At 36.1% G+C, this 15,004-nt stretch overlaps 1 protein-coding gene across 5 annotated transcripts in view; it reads left to right on the forward strand.

Annotated features, from left to right (window-relative positions):
• Positions 1-15,004, forward strand: part of HTT (huntingtin) — an 80,422-nt gene that overhangs the window by 20,640 nt on the left and 44,778 nt on the right. For 4 of the 5 annotated variants that reach the window (XM_027642678.1, XM_027642679.1, XM_027642680.1 and 1 more), the window contains 15 exons: positions 1,805-1,928; positions 2,206-2,324; positions 3,251-3,362; positions 3,900-4,040; positions 4,683-4,841; positions 4,922-5,019; positions 5,966-6,105; positions 6,934-6,997; positions 7,395-7,495; positions 9,004-9,150; positions 10,164-10,284; positions 10,535-10,611; positions 12,748-12,899; positions 13,293-13,495; positions 14,341-14,467. In XM_027642678.1, coding sequence (XP_027498479.1) covers positions 1,805-1,928; positions 2,206-2,324; positions 3,251-3,362; positions 3,900-4,040; positions 4,683-4,841; positions 4,922-5,019; positions 5,966-6,105; positions 6,934-6,997; positions 7,395-7,495; positions 9,004-9,150; positions 10,164-10,284; positions 10,535-10,611; positions 12,748-12,899; positions 13,293-13,495; positions 14,341-14,467 — 1,885 coding nt within the window. Of the gene's footprint in view, positions 1-31; positions 142-1,804; positions 1,929-2,205; positions 2,325-3,250; positions 3,363-3,899; positions 4,041-4,682; positions 4,842-4,921; positions 5,020-5,965; positions 6,106-6,933; positions 6,998-7,394; positions 7,496-9,003; positions 9,151-10,163; positions 10,285-10,534; positions 10,612-12,747; positions 12,900-13,292; positions 13,496-14,340; positions 14,468-15,004 lie in introns of those variants that run through there. The other variant, XM_027642682.1, reaches the window with a different exon arrangement.

Raw genomic sequence — 15,004 nt, forward strand, 5'->3', positions numbered from 1 at the left:
AGTGTGCAACGGGCAGAGGGGGGATCTCCTTCTACTGAGGGGCCCGACATGTCTCAGAGCTCTTCCGCGGAGGGCCAAGACTTGGATTCGTCTCCTTACTCGTCTTCTACTTTTCAATCCTCAGCTAGTAACAGTGGAAAGGTCAGCAGCTCACACCTCTATTGGAGAGCTTGACCTCCTTTTAACACTTTCACTTCAGCAATAATTAAAAACTAGAAAACTGTAATCAGTGTGCTCACTGGGCAGGTCGTGTGAAGGCATTAACAGATTGTCGCTCACTGAAAGAATGGCAATATCAAAGTCTTGACATAAATGTATTCTCTTAGTAGCATATCATTCATTTTTTATATATATATTAATAATTGTTTTTGTGCAGGAGGATCAATGGAAGTGTTAAAGGGTGAACAGTCTATTTGGAATGATAAAAGAATATTTTTGGAACCTACTGCTTCACACTGCCTTCTGCCTGTGTTTTTTCAGTTGGCAACACAATTCATCTTCTTTTTTCCTTTTTATTCCATTTTAAGGATTTCTCCTATAATGGGCCAATACTGCATGATTTACTAATATAACAGTTACATATCTAATAAACACCTGCAATGTGCATACAGTATAGCTATTTTAAGATATTTGTCTCTCTTGGGCAAGTATATTTTGAGGTTGTAATAAAAACAGTAACAATACAATTACTGGGAGCCAGAGCAGAAAATGCAAAAGGGGGAAAACTTCAATTTTGTAAGCTTTTTTCAAACACTGTCAAACTTTTGGCTTAAGTTTTCTGATAGTAACTTCAGAAGAGTAATAATCTCTTACCACTACAAAAAAATAGTAAATTTGTAATTATGATAAGCAAATACTTCTGCACATCTGAGGATTCAAGAACCAAAGGAGTGATGATAATTGCTTTCTGAATTAAATTAAGGCAGTGCAGAGGCCAAAGTGAGTAAGCGTTTATTGACAATGTTTGTTTATTGGCAAGATGCATTTCTTGCAAATCCTTTGTCAGACTATGTCAGTTTGCACACTGTTTGCAAGCAGTAATTACAAGTAAAATTATTTTTTCGTAATTGACAGGAGTTGTGCCCAGTCCCAGGCTTTTTAGTGAACAGTTTCCAGGTGCTTATGAAGTCAGGGAGTAACTGAAGTATCTTCCCTTCTGATAGACTTAATCAAATGTTTTGGGTTTTTTTAATTGAACTGTATTTTATCATTATTATTAATTTTATAGTTATTAATTTTTATGGTTATCATTCCATATACCTACAGCCTATATAATGCCTTGGTACTAAGGGTCAAACTCTTCCAGGAGTGTTCATTTAAGTAGTCTCTAATTTAGAAGGATTAAAATACATTTAAACTTATTTATCCTTTTTTGTTCTAAACAGTTTGACTTCACATATCCAGGACAAGTGAGGTGATGGGAGAGTTTGACAGCAAGGGACAAGTTCAGTTTGTGGCAGTAAAGGTGTTGGTTGTGATTTGTAGCTGCTGAGATAGAGATGTTTGGGGTGAGGGAGCAAGGAGAGCTGCAGGGGAGCAATGCACCAGGTGTTCCACTTTCTCACTGTTACCAGCCAAGTTCATGGTTCAGCCAGGGGACTGTCACATGAACTGTGGCTTCCAACAGCCCCAAGGCTGGAGGAGGAGGGGAGGTGCTTTGGGGCTTGCACACAGCTTTACACTAACACTTATCAGGCTTATATTTGCTTTCATATTATTTCTAGATTACTAGCACTGCATGTTTGAGATTTAATACTGTGTGTTAAGCTAAGTTATTTAAAGTCCTGTCCTTGCATTTGTGTAGGTTTTGGAGGGTGCTGAAGGACAGTATTCTGGAATGCAGATTGGGCAGCTACAGGATGAGGAAGATGAAGCTGCAAATATTCTCCAGGATGATTCATCAGAGTCTTTCAGGAATTCTTCTCTTGGTATGTTGATAAATATGGGGGTGGGGCAGACTGGTGACACCATTAAGACAGGTGTACAGGTGCATCTGCACTTCCAAGGGAGTGAAGACTCATGTAATGGATATAAAAACCAAATAACTAGATTGAAATACATTCTGTATTTTACATTTCAACACTTGTATGAATCGCTTGTTTTGATCACTGCTAATTTATTTTTCATGTTTGTATAATTAAGTTTAATTAAAGTGCTTTTAGTTTGCATCTGAAATGGTATTCCATGAATTGCCTTTTTCTAAAGCTCTTCAGCAGCCTCACCTGTTGAAAACCATGAGCCATAGCAGACAACCTTCTGATAGCAGTGTAGATAGATTTACATCAAAAGAAGATGCAGCAGAAGCTGGTGATCATGAAAACAAGGTGAGAAATAGTCACAGTGGTCAGTTTTAAATTTTAGAACAACTAAGTTAAAAATAAATACTTAAAAAATACAGTTATGATCAAATAGATTAGTGGTGTATGGGGGTAACCTATATATGTGATGTACTTCATTATAGGTCAAAGTAACTAAGGTTATTTAGTGAATCCAAGTTATAGCCTGAATTCCATTTAACATATGGTGAATACACAAGTGTCAATATCTTTAATACAATCACCAGCAAAACCATAGCAGATCATGCACTGCTGAGAACCCTTTTTGTCTGCCTGTGCATTAGTAGGCTATGCTGATACTTTATTACTCAAATACCTTTGTGCTGGTTTCTAGCTGTGTAGATAACTTTGTGATCTCCTCAGAAGTTAGTATGTCTTAGTCTTTGAGCCTTGTGCCGTTCTAACCACGGGTTTCCTCTTCACATTTTTTTTACTTTACCTTTGAACTTGGTTCTGAGCTGGGGCAAAAGGAGTTTCATTTGTGACAGGTGGAGTTAGGTCAGCTTGGACTACTGTGAAATTCTAAATGTTAAACTACAGAGGGCAGTCAGCCTTCTTTGAAACAACTTTGCAATTAATTGCTTTTCATGTGAAGTTTCCAAAGATTATTGTTTGGTGACAAAAAGTGGTTTATCAGGCTCTTCACATGCAAACAGCAAATCTAGGTAGTTCAGAAAAATCTGTAGAATAATGTTTCTGTAGTAAAATTGAACCGGTTCTGATACAGGGTATAAACTTCTCCAAAACATTATATTTTAAGACCTTCTTTTGGAACATATATTAAACACATTTTGTATTGCAACCCATATACATTTGAGGATGTGCTTTGTTTCTAAATCTTATTGTGCTTAATATTTTATTTAAATTGAAGATTAATTTTTCTATAATAAAAAATTGTGCTTTGCCTTCAATAGCCCTCCAGGGTAAAGGGAGACATAGGGCACTACACGGATGGAGACTCTGCTCCTTTAGTGCACTGTGTCAGACTGCTGTCAGCTTCTTTCCTACTTACTGGGGAGAAAGGAGGTAAGTTTGTCTTCAGGGTTCCTTGGTTCATTGTGTCTCTCAATGTACAATGTTGGACATGTGATCAGTTTGCTCTGTCTTGTTTCTCCCTTTATTGGAAATTTTTTGGGGTGAGGTTTTTCTGTGATAGTCCCTAAGCACCACATCTACATGTTTTTTAGATACCTCCAAGGATGTGGGTGACTTTCCTGTCATTATATATGACTGATCTAAGATGTTTGTTCTTTTTCCCTTTTCTAAACTGTTACTTGCTCATGTGCTCTGTTAATGTAGTGTTTTTGGAAGGAAGTGAGTTAGAGGTATGTTACAACTGTATATGAAAATTTCAAATATATTCCCGATACAGAGTATTTGAGAAAAAAAGAAAGCAGCCATATATCACTACTGACTCTGATAAACTGGAACTGTTGGCCCTGCCTTCATATTTTTGTCCAGGCTAAACTGTTTATTTTACACAGTGTTATTAATTTAACTAAAAACAATTCAGGAAGCTTTTAAATATCCTCCTCTTATTTTTTTTTAATTTCTTCTCCACAGCTTTAGTTCCTGACAGAGATGTAAGGGTGAGTGTAAAAGCCCTGGCAGTGAGTTGTGTTGGAGCAGCTGTTGCCCTTCACCCTGAGTCTTTCTTCAGCAAACTATATAAAACACCCCTGGAAGCCATGGGAGAAGAGTATGGTATGTTGCAGTTCACATATTTCATTTTGATAGTGTGTTTGGGTTTTCAAGTAAGTCAGGCAGCGTCTCTGCTGAAAACTCCAAACCCAGTTTAGTATTTGTGAACAAACATTGCATGAATTGGAAAGAACGTGCTGTCTGTGTGAGTGACATGTGGTGAGGTACTTTTTTTATAGTTTAAGTTTCAGTGGATGGGCTTCTGACAAGTTGAAGTTTAATACAATTGCTATACAGAAGTGCTTTGTTTGATTTACAGATGGTTTCTTCTAATTTATTTCAGTCCATCTTATAGATGGTTTCTAAGCCATTAGGTAACTTTTACAAATGATCAGCAGGGACCTGGAGTGTGCAGCAGGTTTGGTATGTTGACCAAAGTGCTTCGCAGATTTCTGCAGAGCATTTTATGTATGATTGAATTAAATCACTAGTGTTTTTATATATATGATCATTGATCTGAATAATGCGAATGGTCTGTAAATTGAATGCATGGGATCTCAGAAAGGTTGAACTAAGATGGGTGTATTTTGAATATGCTGACATTGGTTATCTAATACTTGAGACCTCCACTAAAACATTTCTAGGGATCAGTTAAGTCCACTACTAGTATTTTTAAAATAAAGTAGTTGTAACTTACTTTCTTAGAGGAGCAATATGTATCGGATATTCTGAACTACATTGACCATGGAGATCCCCAGATTAGAGGAGCTACTGCCATTCTGTGTGGAACAATTGTCAACTCCATTCTAATTAAATCCCGCTTTGATGTGGAAAAATGGCTAATAAATGTCAGAAGCTCAACAGGTAACAATTTATTTTTTTCTCTTAATGCAGCATTGCAGTGTTTCATTGCTCTAAATTCTTTTTTTTTGTTGTTTTGTTAGGAAATCTCTTTTCCTTGGTAGACTGCATACCTCTGTTACAGAAAACTTTGAAAGATGAGTCCTCTGTTACGTGCAAACTGGCTTGTACAGCTGTGAGGGTAAGCAGTAGTGATTTATTTGCACCAGCACAGATCACAGGAGTATGATTACTAGGTCCAGGGGAGTTAATTCGTCAAGGAGAGGCACAGGCTGACTTGAGTGTATTGCAGCTTAAAGGCCAGTGAGGCAAAGCATAGCTTTTAGTAAAATGTAGATAGTTTGTGTATGGAAAGTATGATTTTATATGCAAAGAGGAGGGGTTTGTGATACAGCTGAGGGAAGGAAATCCAGTTAGTTAAATGCAACTTTTTAACCTTCTGTTCAACAGTCTTCATGTTTGTGTGTGGTGGTTTCATGGATGATTACACTTATGATTATGGCTTTTTAGAAGACTTCACCAAAATTGTTGAGTTCAGGCAACTTACATTAGTCAACTTTGGCTCTTTATTTCAACATATAATGTATCTTGACTTTATACCTTTTGGCAGAAATGTTTTAAGTCTTTTGGGCTGTTAATCCTCAAACAAAAATGTACATTTTGTGTAGTTAAATAAAACATAGAAGTGTGGTGTTCTGTAACTTTTTCCAAAGGTCACACATTGTGCCTGTAGTTTAACAGTCATTAAAACGAAGAGGTATGACTTTTTCAAAAACTTTGGAAATCAGAACCAGCTGTCTAAAAATACCCTGTGGAAATTAGGAGACTGTTTTTAAACAGATGAGAATATAGCACTTGTTATGTTTAAGCCCAATGAGTTTTAGACCTTACTCTTTGGGGGATTGTCCTCTGATTTGTGAGGCTTACATTGCTCTCCAGAGTTTAATTTCAGGTTTTAACAGTTCACATGGACTAGTAGTCTGGCCTTGGAAGTACCTGGCTCTGGTACTTTCTCTTAGCTCTTTTTAGTATTCTAAATGAAACAGGGTTTTTTTTGATCACTTTCATACTTTCATATTCGGAGAACCTCTTCTGTAATGTAACTGAAAGTTGTTTTTTCTTTTCAGCATTGCATCATGAGCTTATGTAGTAGCAGTTACAGTGAACTAGGTTTACAATTGATTGTTGACCTCCTTACACTGAAGAACAGCTCGTATTGGTTAGTAAGGACGGAACTTCTGGAAACACTTGCAGAGGTAGATTTTCGGTAAGTGTTCATATTTTTCCATGGGTGTAGTAGCTGAAGTGTGGAGATGTATAGGGAACTGGAACCATAATGGAGCAGTTTCTTCTGGTGCATTAATTGGTTTCATAAAACTAGTTCAGACCAGTCAGCCGTATATGGAATGTATGAATTCCTTTGTCAGGTTACCATTGGCTTCTCAACCAAACCCAATCCTACTAACACTGTGTAGGAGTTTCTGGTTCATTGGTCTATTGTATCAAGTCTTCTGTAAATGTGTGATCAGAGAGGGACCATATCATCTGGAAACTAATTTGGATTTCATGGCCATGTGTGTGTGTTTTTAAAGAGCAAGTCTCTGACTTGTTCTCCATTTTCAGCTCTCTTCAGTTCCTCAGTTTCTGTTACACTGAAATGAAGGTGACTTGATTTCCTTTTTTTGCATTCGCTCATTCTCTATGGGTTCTTCCAAGCTGAAAGAAAAAGATGTTTATATGAAAATTCTTCAAGTTATCCTTAGTTGTACAAAATTGGACTCTTTCTGAGTAGTCATGTTTTTGGGATGTGTTACCATGTTTTCAAATTAGTCTGATTATTCTATGCATGGGAAAAAAAATACAATCATGATGTGTAAATAATGGTTTCTTTACAGAAGGATTACTTTTCTTTAGTTATACTAACCAGAGAGTAGTTTGGCACATAGCTTACCTTTTAGGTAGCAAAAAATGTTTACTACTTATATTCTCCCTGCAGGGGTATTCTTAAAAATAAACGAAAAGAAGCCTCAGAGCTTTAAGTGGAGAAATAACATGTAATATTAACTAAGGTACTCTAAATTCTATTTTATCATAGGCTAGTCACCTTCTTAGAAGGAAGAACTGAGAGCTTGCACAGAGGTACTCATCATTATACTGGTGTAAGTAAATTATTCAATCATTATATTGTATTTCCAGATTAAGGTACCACTGCAATGTCATCACTTTGTTTTTAAATTCTGTCAACACTGATAGTTATTGTAAGTTTGTTTTATGTAAATATGTGTTCTAAAACTTGTTACAATTGGGAGTACACTTTACTATGGAGATTCAAATATCTTAGTGTTCTTTGGGGGGTGTTTTGTGGGGTTTTTTTTAACTTAGAAAATTTTGGCATTTATGTAGTTAGATATTGTGCTTGGCAATGTTAAGGTAGAGATCTTAAAAGTCTTACAAACTTGTATGACAGATGAAATCTCAGTTTTTAATTCTCTTTTAGCAATATAGTCAAATGATGAAAATGTTTGATTAACTTTAGTGTGTCAACTTATTTTTTAGCTATTAAAACTTCAGGAGAGAGTACTTGATAATGTTGTAATATGTCTGCTTGGAGATGAAGATCCAAGAGTGAGACATGTGGCTGCAGCTTCATTAATGAGGTATATATGATGTTTTTATTTATAGAAAAAAAGTTATTAGGAAAGATATTTGCTTACTAATATATACTTGTAATGTGTAGTACACCTGTAAATGTGTATGTATATATACACATACATACATGCTTACATACATATATGTATTTGTTTAAATGAGAGATGGTAAACACATGCATCTTTATGGTTCCTGAAATATGGGTCATTTTGGCTCATCAGGTGACTGTACTTTGCTTTCCATTATCATTACAATTACATTTAACTACTACATTCTGAGGGTCACTTTCTGTTTCAACTTGACTTCAAGATGTTTTTCTGCATGCTGAAGTGGTTTGTTCAGTATCCTGACAGTAGCTGATGGACTTGAAATGTTCAGTTCTACAGAGTTGTCCAAACTCCCAACCATTGTAATTTACACACAGTCACAAGCAGCGTATCTTAAAACTTTTGTGCTCACTGATTATAGTGCAGTAGCAAATTTTGTTTAAAAAGCAGCTGTTTGCTGGAACCTACTATGATTACAGTTGCTGTACACATACATGCACCAAACAGTAAGGATTAGTTGGTAGTTTATTTATTAGAATTGAAAGACTTCAGTTTTATACTTAAAGAAGTTGGGAGCATGTAATACTGAATTCCTGGTGTGTTTTAAATATAGATATCTATCTGAGGAGTCTCTTTCCTAGTTTTTTCAGTCTATTAATTGCTGTCCATTCCTAATAACAAATAAAGGACAACAAAACCTTTTAAAGTTATGACTTTAAAAGGTCAGAAAAAAATATTGTATTGCCGAAACATCTCAGCAGAGAAGTCTTGGAACTGTTGCATCATAGAGTTTGTTGCTTTTATTGAGGGACTTGATTTTGAAGCAGAGTTATTTTGTTAACTGACTGGTAACAAGTTGGAGGTTTTTTGTATCTTCATGCTGAATTAGTGACAGCAGGTATGTTAAGGGGTGGAAAAGACTTAATAGCCCAAGAAAGCTGCTAGAAGCTTGCAGAAACCCCTTGAAACATCCAGCGTGGGCAGTTGTTGGAAGTACTGTCTGTGAAATTACAAAAACTTGTACAGTAGTTTTTCACTGTTGGATAAGTTGAAAAGGTCATTGTTTAAGAAGACTGGATTTTACTGTATGTTTAGGTTTTGCTGCATAGAAATCAGATGGTGGAAAATCGCCCTTTTCAGGTAGAAATTAGTGTTTGGTTGATGCAGATGTTAATGGAGAAAATAGCTGGGGAGATGGGAGCACCAAGAGAGAAGTACTCTAGCAAGGTGTTTGTTGTAGTTTGTATAGGTTTGGAACAATTCCTATGTCCTTACTTTAGTTCCTTGGTTATAATGAAGTGCAATTGTATAAAGATGAATTCAGTTTAATCAGTTTTGAAACAGCTTTTATTTACAACTTGATATTTGTAATTGTATGCAGCTTTCTGAACTGTATATTAAATGCACTTTAAACTGTATATTAAATAATACCTCCATAATACTTTTTCTTTTTGACAATTATCGTTAAGGCTTGTTCCAAAGCTGTTTTATAACTGTGATCAAGGACAGGCTGATCCAGTTGTGGCAGTAGCACGAGACCAGAGCAGCGTCTACCTGAAACTTCTAATGCATGAAACACAGCCCCCGTCTCACTTTGCAGTGAGCACTATCACCAGGTATGTTATGTCTGGTCTTCCTTTAAAAGCAACATACCCCCAAATTTCAACTTGTAACGCCTAGAATCGTAGTTAAATCCTACAAATCCATGTGCTTTTTCTAGCCTGTAGGAGCACCTGTGGTAGTTTTAAGCTCCACAGAAGCAGATTAAAGAACAAACTCCTGTGTGAGTTACTAGTGATGTGCTGACACATTGATTGTAGGGAGTAATTGTTTTGAGATAGTTTCTTCTGTCCATCCTGAAGTCACCCTGTTGTCCATTAAATTGCACAATTAAGTGCAGTTTTTCAAGCTAATTGTATATATACATTATTGTTCAGATATGTTGACCTGGATTTATAACTCTTCACATACTGTTTAATGATTGTGGTTGCAGAAGTCTGTACTCCTTTTATAATTTAAAAATAAATTCTAATTTTGATAGTGTGATCTTGTTGCTGCATTTTTGCTGCCAGCTATACTTTTACTGTTTAGATATTTTGTCTTATAGACAGTGTGAGTTGTATGTGTTTATAGGAGCTCTTTGCTTCTATCAGTTTGTCATACAAGTTTTTAATTATGTACCTTTTTACTATATGATCTTGATCATGTCACTTAAGAGTATGGAAGCAATAGAACTTTGTGGACATGGTATTATTCCATATAGAAAATAGGGTTTTTTCAACAGCAATAATCCAAAGTCTATAAGCATGGAAAAATGTGAGATGGATTTGAGCAAAAGCAAAGACTAATGTTAAATTGGTGGTGATTTCCCAAACGTCTAGCTGGGTATTGAAAGTTGATCTACTGCTTCTGTCTGCTAACAAAAGGATTTTATTTATAAATAAATTGCATTTGTGAATACAGAAACAAAAATATTACGGTATAAGATGGCATTTAGAGTGTTCTCAGATTTTGTAATTTATAAACAGTCTGTGAAATACATAATAGTAATTTAAACTATAATAATTTTTGATTGGGATGTTTGGTTTTTTGAGTACATATTTTAGTGGGATAAATATTTTTATTTCAGAACATATAGAGGTTACAATATGATGCCAAGTCCAACAGATGTCACTATGGAAAACAACCTTTCAAGGGTTATTGCAGCAATTTCCCATGCATTGACAATATCCACTACAAGAGCACTTACAGTGAGTTTTCTTATGTGTGAGTTTTCCTATAGATGAGTTCCTTTGAGTTTACTTGCTATGGCAGCTGACTGTTTCTTTTCTGTTTTGCATGCTTCTTTTAATATTTATTATTTTTTGGCTATATTTGTATCTACAGCTTTTGTACTGTGATAATGGCAATAGTAATAGATTTAATTCTCACTATTTAAATACCCTGTTGCTAACTCTTCCAGTGGTGAAACTAACTCAGTTCTTGATGTTAACTTTTCAGTTTGGCTGCTGTGAAGCTTTGTGTCTTCTCTCCACAACATTTCCAGTCTGCACCTGGAGTGTGGGATGGCACTGTGGGTATGTTCCCTCATTTGTTAATCAAGCTTCTGAAAGTCATGTTTGCAAAAGGGAAGTATACTTATTTAGGCACTGGAATTCCTGGTTTAGGTATATGCTGTTAGGCTTACCTTAGCAGTAAGCCTAAACAGAATACAGAAGATATAACCTCAGGTTGTCAAGATATTAAGTGTCAGCACTTTGTCATCCCTGGAACCACGGTGTTAGTCACAGGGATTGGCTGCAACTTCTGAAATAGAAAGATACATATGATCAGCACCTATCAAAGTAAGTAATAGGAGAAAATTTTCCATGCTTTTGAAAGCATATTTATCTTTGGGATACTGTGTCTTGTGATATCTCTTTAAAACCAGAACATTATCATTTTCATCTTGATTTCATGTTGAAAACTGGTGGGTCAAGGAAACTGGTTCATCATTGCTTCTATAATAGTGTCAGATGCATTTAAATTGTTCTCATGTGGCACACTGGATGGGAACATCAAATCAGATGTCTGTAATACTTAAGTGTTATATGTAGGTAGTATATTATAGCCCCCAAGTGCTTACATTCTGAAGAGTTTCTTCAGATTGTAACTGTGCAGTTGTGAGCCTAAAGCTTTGATTTTGCCTCTGATTATTAGTGTGCTGTTCCACATGAGCCGTGAAAGTACCTACTGGAGATGTGCACATGTGGAGCTGTTTGGTTTTAAATAGATTTAACGTAATTTGTGTTAATTGTCTTAATTGCTGTCATTGAGTCTCTACTCTTATTCTACTCGGTTGCAAAATTTTGTCTTATTTTAGAAATGAAATAAAACCCCAAAACAAAAAACCAACCCTTCCTCAGCTGATCTTCTTGTCAGCAGGCCCTTGCTTCCCTTGCTGGCCATAAGTGAGGTGTGCTCTCTTTATGCAGTGTAAAAGATGTCTTGAGCTATAGGTGCAGTTTTAACAAATGAAGTAATTCAGGATGTGAGCAGTACTTGGCTGGAATATAAAATCAATGTACAATTTGCAGCAATATGTCTTCTACTCTACTCAGCTTAAAAATGCTATTTTTAAGATAATCTAATACATCTAATATTCATCAGATGAGCATTTACCCTTTCCCCTTATTCCTTCTTTACAAATTTTTGGCCCATGTTCCTTCTAATTTGGATTGTAATTTTATTTTTGTGAAATGATACAGACATTTATCATTCTGGATAATAAGAATACAATAACATGGATAGTAACATGAGAATTTTGCCAAAATTCCTGTCTTAAGTATTGTTGTTCTTTTGATTAAGAAGCTATTGGAACTGCTGCATTCCAACTCTGTACAGCTCAACATGGATTAAGTCATGGGATTATAACTGTATGTAAGGTAACCAACAGCTGCCTAGGAAAATACTTTAAAAAAAAAAGAAAAGGAAGACACTGTAATTACCTCTGTGGCTTTGTCAAAATAATAGCTATACTTAGTGTAAATTTTATTTTCTCAAATAACTGTAGTTGTATTAGACTAGAGTGACTACCTTAGAAGATTTTTTTTTTTAATTAAAGAATACCGTGAAAGATTCCTTATGTATGTTATTCACATGGTATTCTACCAAACATCTTTTGGTCATCTCTGCCTGCTCTTTTTGAAACTTGAGTTCTGTGGGAAAATCTGATTTTGTAGTTATTGTCCAGGAAAATACAGAATGCAGCAAATTACAATCCCAGGTAGAGTCCACTCATAAATCTTAAGGATTTGATGGATTACAACTGTTTAATTAAATTCTTGTCACTTTAAAGCACTATCTTGTCACATTGCAGTAGTATAGCTAATGTCTTCCAACATCCCTACCTTGCATATGTGCAAGACTTAGTTGGAGATGCTTCAGGACTGTAGTGGTTAGCAAATAAATACAGAATTCTTCAGTTTATCAGTAGATGTCACTAGTAGATTTGATGTTTGCTATTAAAAAAAAGACTATTCAAAAAAACAGAGTATTGTCAGCTCTCTGCTGCAAATTGGTGTTAAAAGTCATGCTTGAGTGTTAAATGTGTATATCTGTAGTACTGATTTCATTTCTTTAGATTAACCATCTACTTGACTGTTAGTTTTTAAGACTTTAAATTTACTAAAAGAGGGAAAAAAAGTTATGACATTCCAAAATTAAACTTCCAGTGTTTCCCAGCCAAGTTCTTCAGATGAAGCTCAGAAGGGCTGCACCATTGGTATGGCTGGCTTGGTTCTGTCTCTCCTTTCATCAGCGTGGTTCCCGCTGGACCTCTCAGCACATCAGGATGCTTTGATTTTGACTGGAAACTTGCTTGCAGGTAAGGCAGGACAAGAAGAGTAGGATTGTCCTAGTATTTTTACCATTACTATTAGAAGGCCCATATCTCACTCTGTTCTGATTGTATGCAATGAAATACTTGCAAGATTAAGCAGAAGAAATAAAGAAAGAACTTGTACCCAGGAGGTTTGAAAAGGTGCTTCCTCTTTGTTGCAGATTTCCTCTCCTTGCCAAAGGCCATGTGCTTAAGTATACCTGGTACAGGCTGGGTACGAAGAACCAGCATTTTGTTGCTGTTTAAAACTATGCAGCAACTCCTGGGCTTGAATTTTTGTCGTGCTGGGGTGATAACCATATATGCCTTTAAAATTTTATGATGCTTAGTTCCAAGTTTTATCTTCTGTTTCTTCAGATAATATAATTTTAATTACAGCAAGTGCTCCCAAGTGCTTGAAGAATCCCTGGAGTGCTGAAGAAGATTCAAACCAAGGTGCTGCAAAGCAGGAGGAACCCTGGCCAGCTCTGGCAGATCGAACTCTTGTCACTTTAGTAGAACAGCTCTTTTCTCATCTGTTGAAGGTCATTAATATTTGTGCACATGTAATGGATGATGTTGCTCCTGGCCCAGCAGTAAAGGTATGTATTAAAAATAAATAAGTAGAACTGTGTGACTTAAATACTGTTGTGCTATATAGACCTCTTCACATTTTAGTCTTGATACAGGAAACTATCCAATTCCTTGGTGATATGACTCCACTAGGGATAGTAAAGCAAGTAAGATGAAAAAAACATGCATATCATTCTTCCACAGAGCAGGTTCTTCTTTAGTTCTGCAGTTTTTATTATAGGAACTTAATTTTTGAACCTTTTATTCCCCGTGACTTCACCTGAAACATTAGTTCAATTAGGAGTGTATGTAGTAGATGGATTATTGGATTGCATACTCTGGGAAATGTGGTGACTTTTGGGTTGGTTGGATGATTGTAATGCACTGAGCTCCTTTGGGGGCTAAAAGTAACTCTTCTGAAGATCCTGTAAAATATTTTGGTTTCTTAAACAACTCATATGAGGTATTTCCATGTTTGGGGTTTTGTTTTGGGTTTTTTTGAGGCATATACGTGTGAAGACTGATTTAAAGACTGTAAGACAGTATTATTGAGATTAGTAATTTCTTCGTATTTTAAATGTGTGAATATTGTTTTGACACTCCTTTATTTGGAATCAAAAGAAACTTTAGTCATTGAGCTCCAGTTCCATCTCATTGGCTTATGCTGAAGTTGAGGAGTAAAATAGGAAACATACGAAACTATTTCCTTTTCACACAGGAAATTCATGTCCTGAATCTGAGAGTGGAGACATTTTAATTTAACAGACAGTCAAATAAAGGGGAGTTTAAACACAAGATAAATATGGTTATGTTTGTGTAGAAGAAGAAAGGCTACTTGTGCTTACAAAACTAATAAAGCTTCTTTTAATTCTAGGCAGCATTACCTTCTCTTACAAACCCACCTTCTCTTAGTCCAATTCGGAGAAAAGGGAAAGAGAGGGAGTCTGTGGAACAGGCATCTGTGCCAATGAGCCCTAAAAAGGGTGGTGAAGCCAGTCCAGGTAGGCACATTCAATCCTGTGAGCCTGACCATCTATCAACCCCACCCAAGTGTGGTCAAAGCTTAGAGAGAAGAAATAAACCTGAGTAACTCATTTTCTGCCAAAAGGATGGCAGACCTGCTGTCAGAAGTCCTTTTCAGTAATGCATTGGTAGAAAGGCAGCTGTGGGTGGGGGCTTCTTCGCTGTTTTGAGTTTTATGAAAATTACCTGCACTTCGCAGAAGCAAAGTACTGCTGAATCCTTTTCCTCACTTTTTCTGGATCTACTCAGCTATTGACTAAACGAGTCATTTTTGCTCGTATGTTACTTAGAAGAAATTTGAAAGTTGCTTTGCAGCTTTTGGCAGGAGTGGCTCAAATTGCTTTTGGAAACAAGATTCTGAATCTTGAAAACTTTTCTTAGTAATGAATGAAGGAAACACGTGTTAGTTCTGTTTTGTAAATTGTACGTGTACTTCAGTAATAAGCCCTCTGGGTTGATTTCTCTCACCTCAGTGGGCTGGTTTGTTGGAATGCTGGTTCATTTTCTAGTTGTAT

This window comes from Corapipo altera, unplaced genomic scaffold (assembly GCF_003945725.1).
Source record: "Corapipo altera isolate COAL_440 unplaced genomic scaffold, ASM394572v1 22, whole genome shotgun sequence".
NCBI lineage: Eukaryota > Metazoa > Chordata > Aves > Passeriformes > Pipridae > Corapipo > Corapipo altera.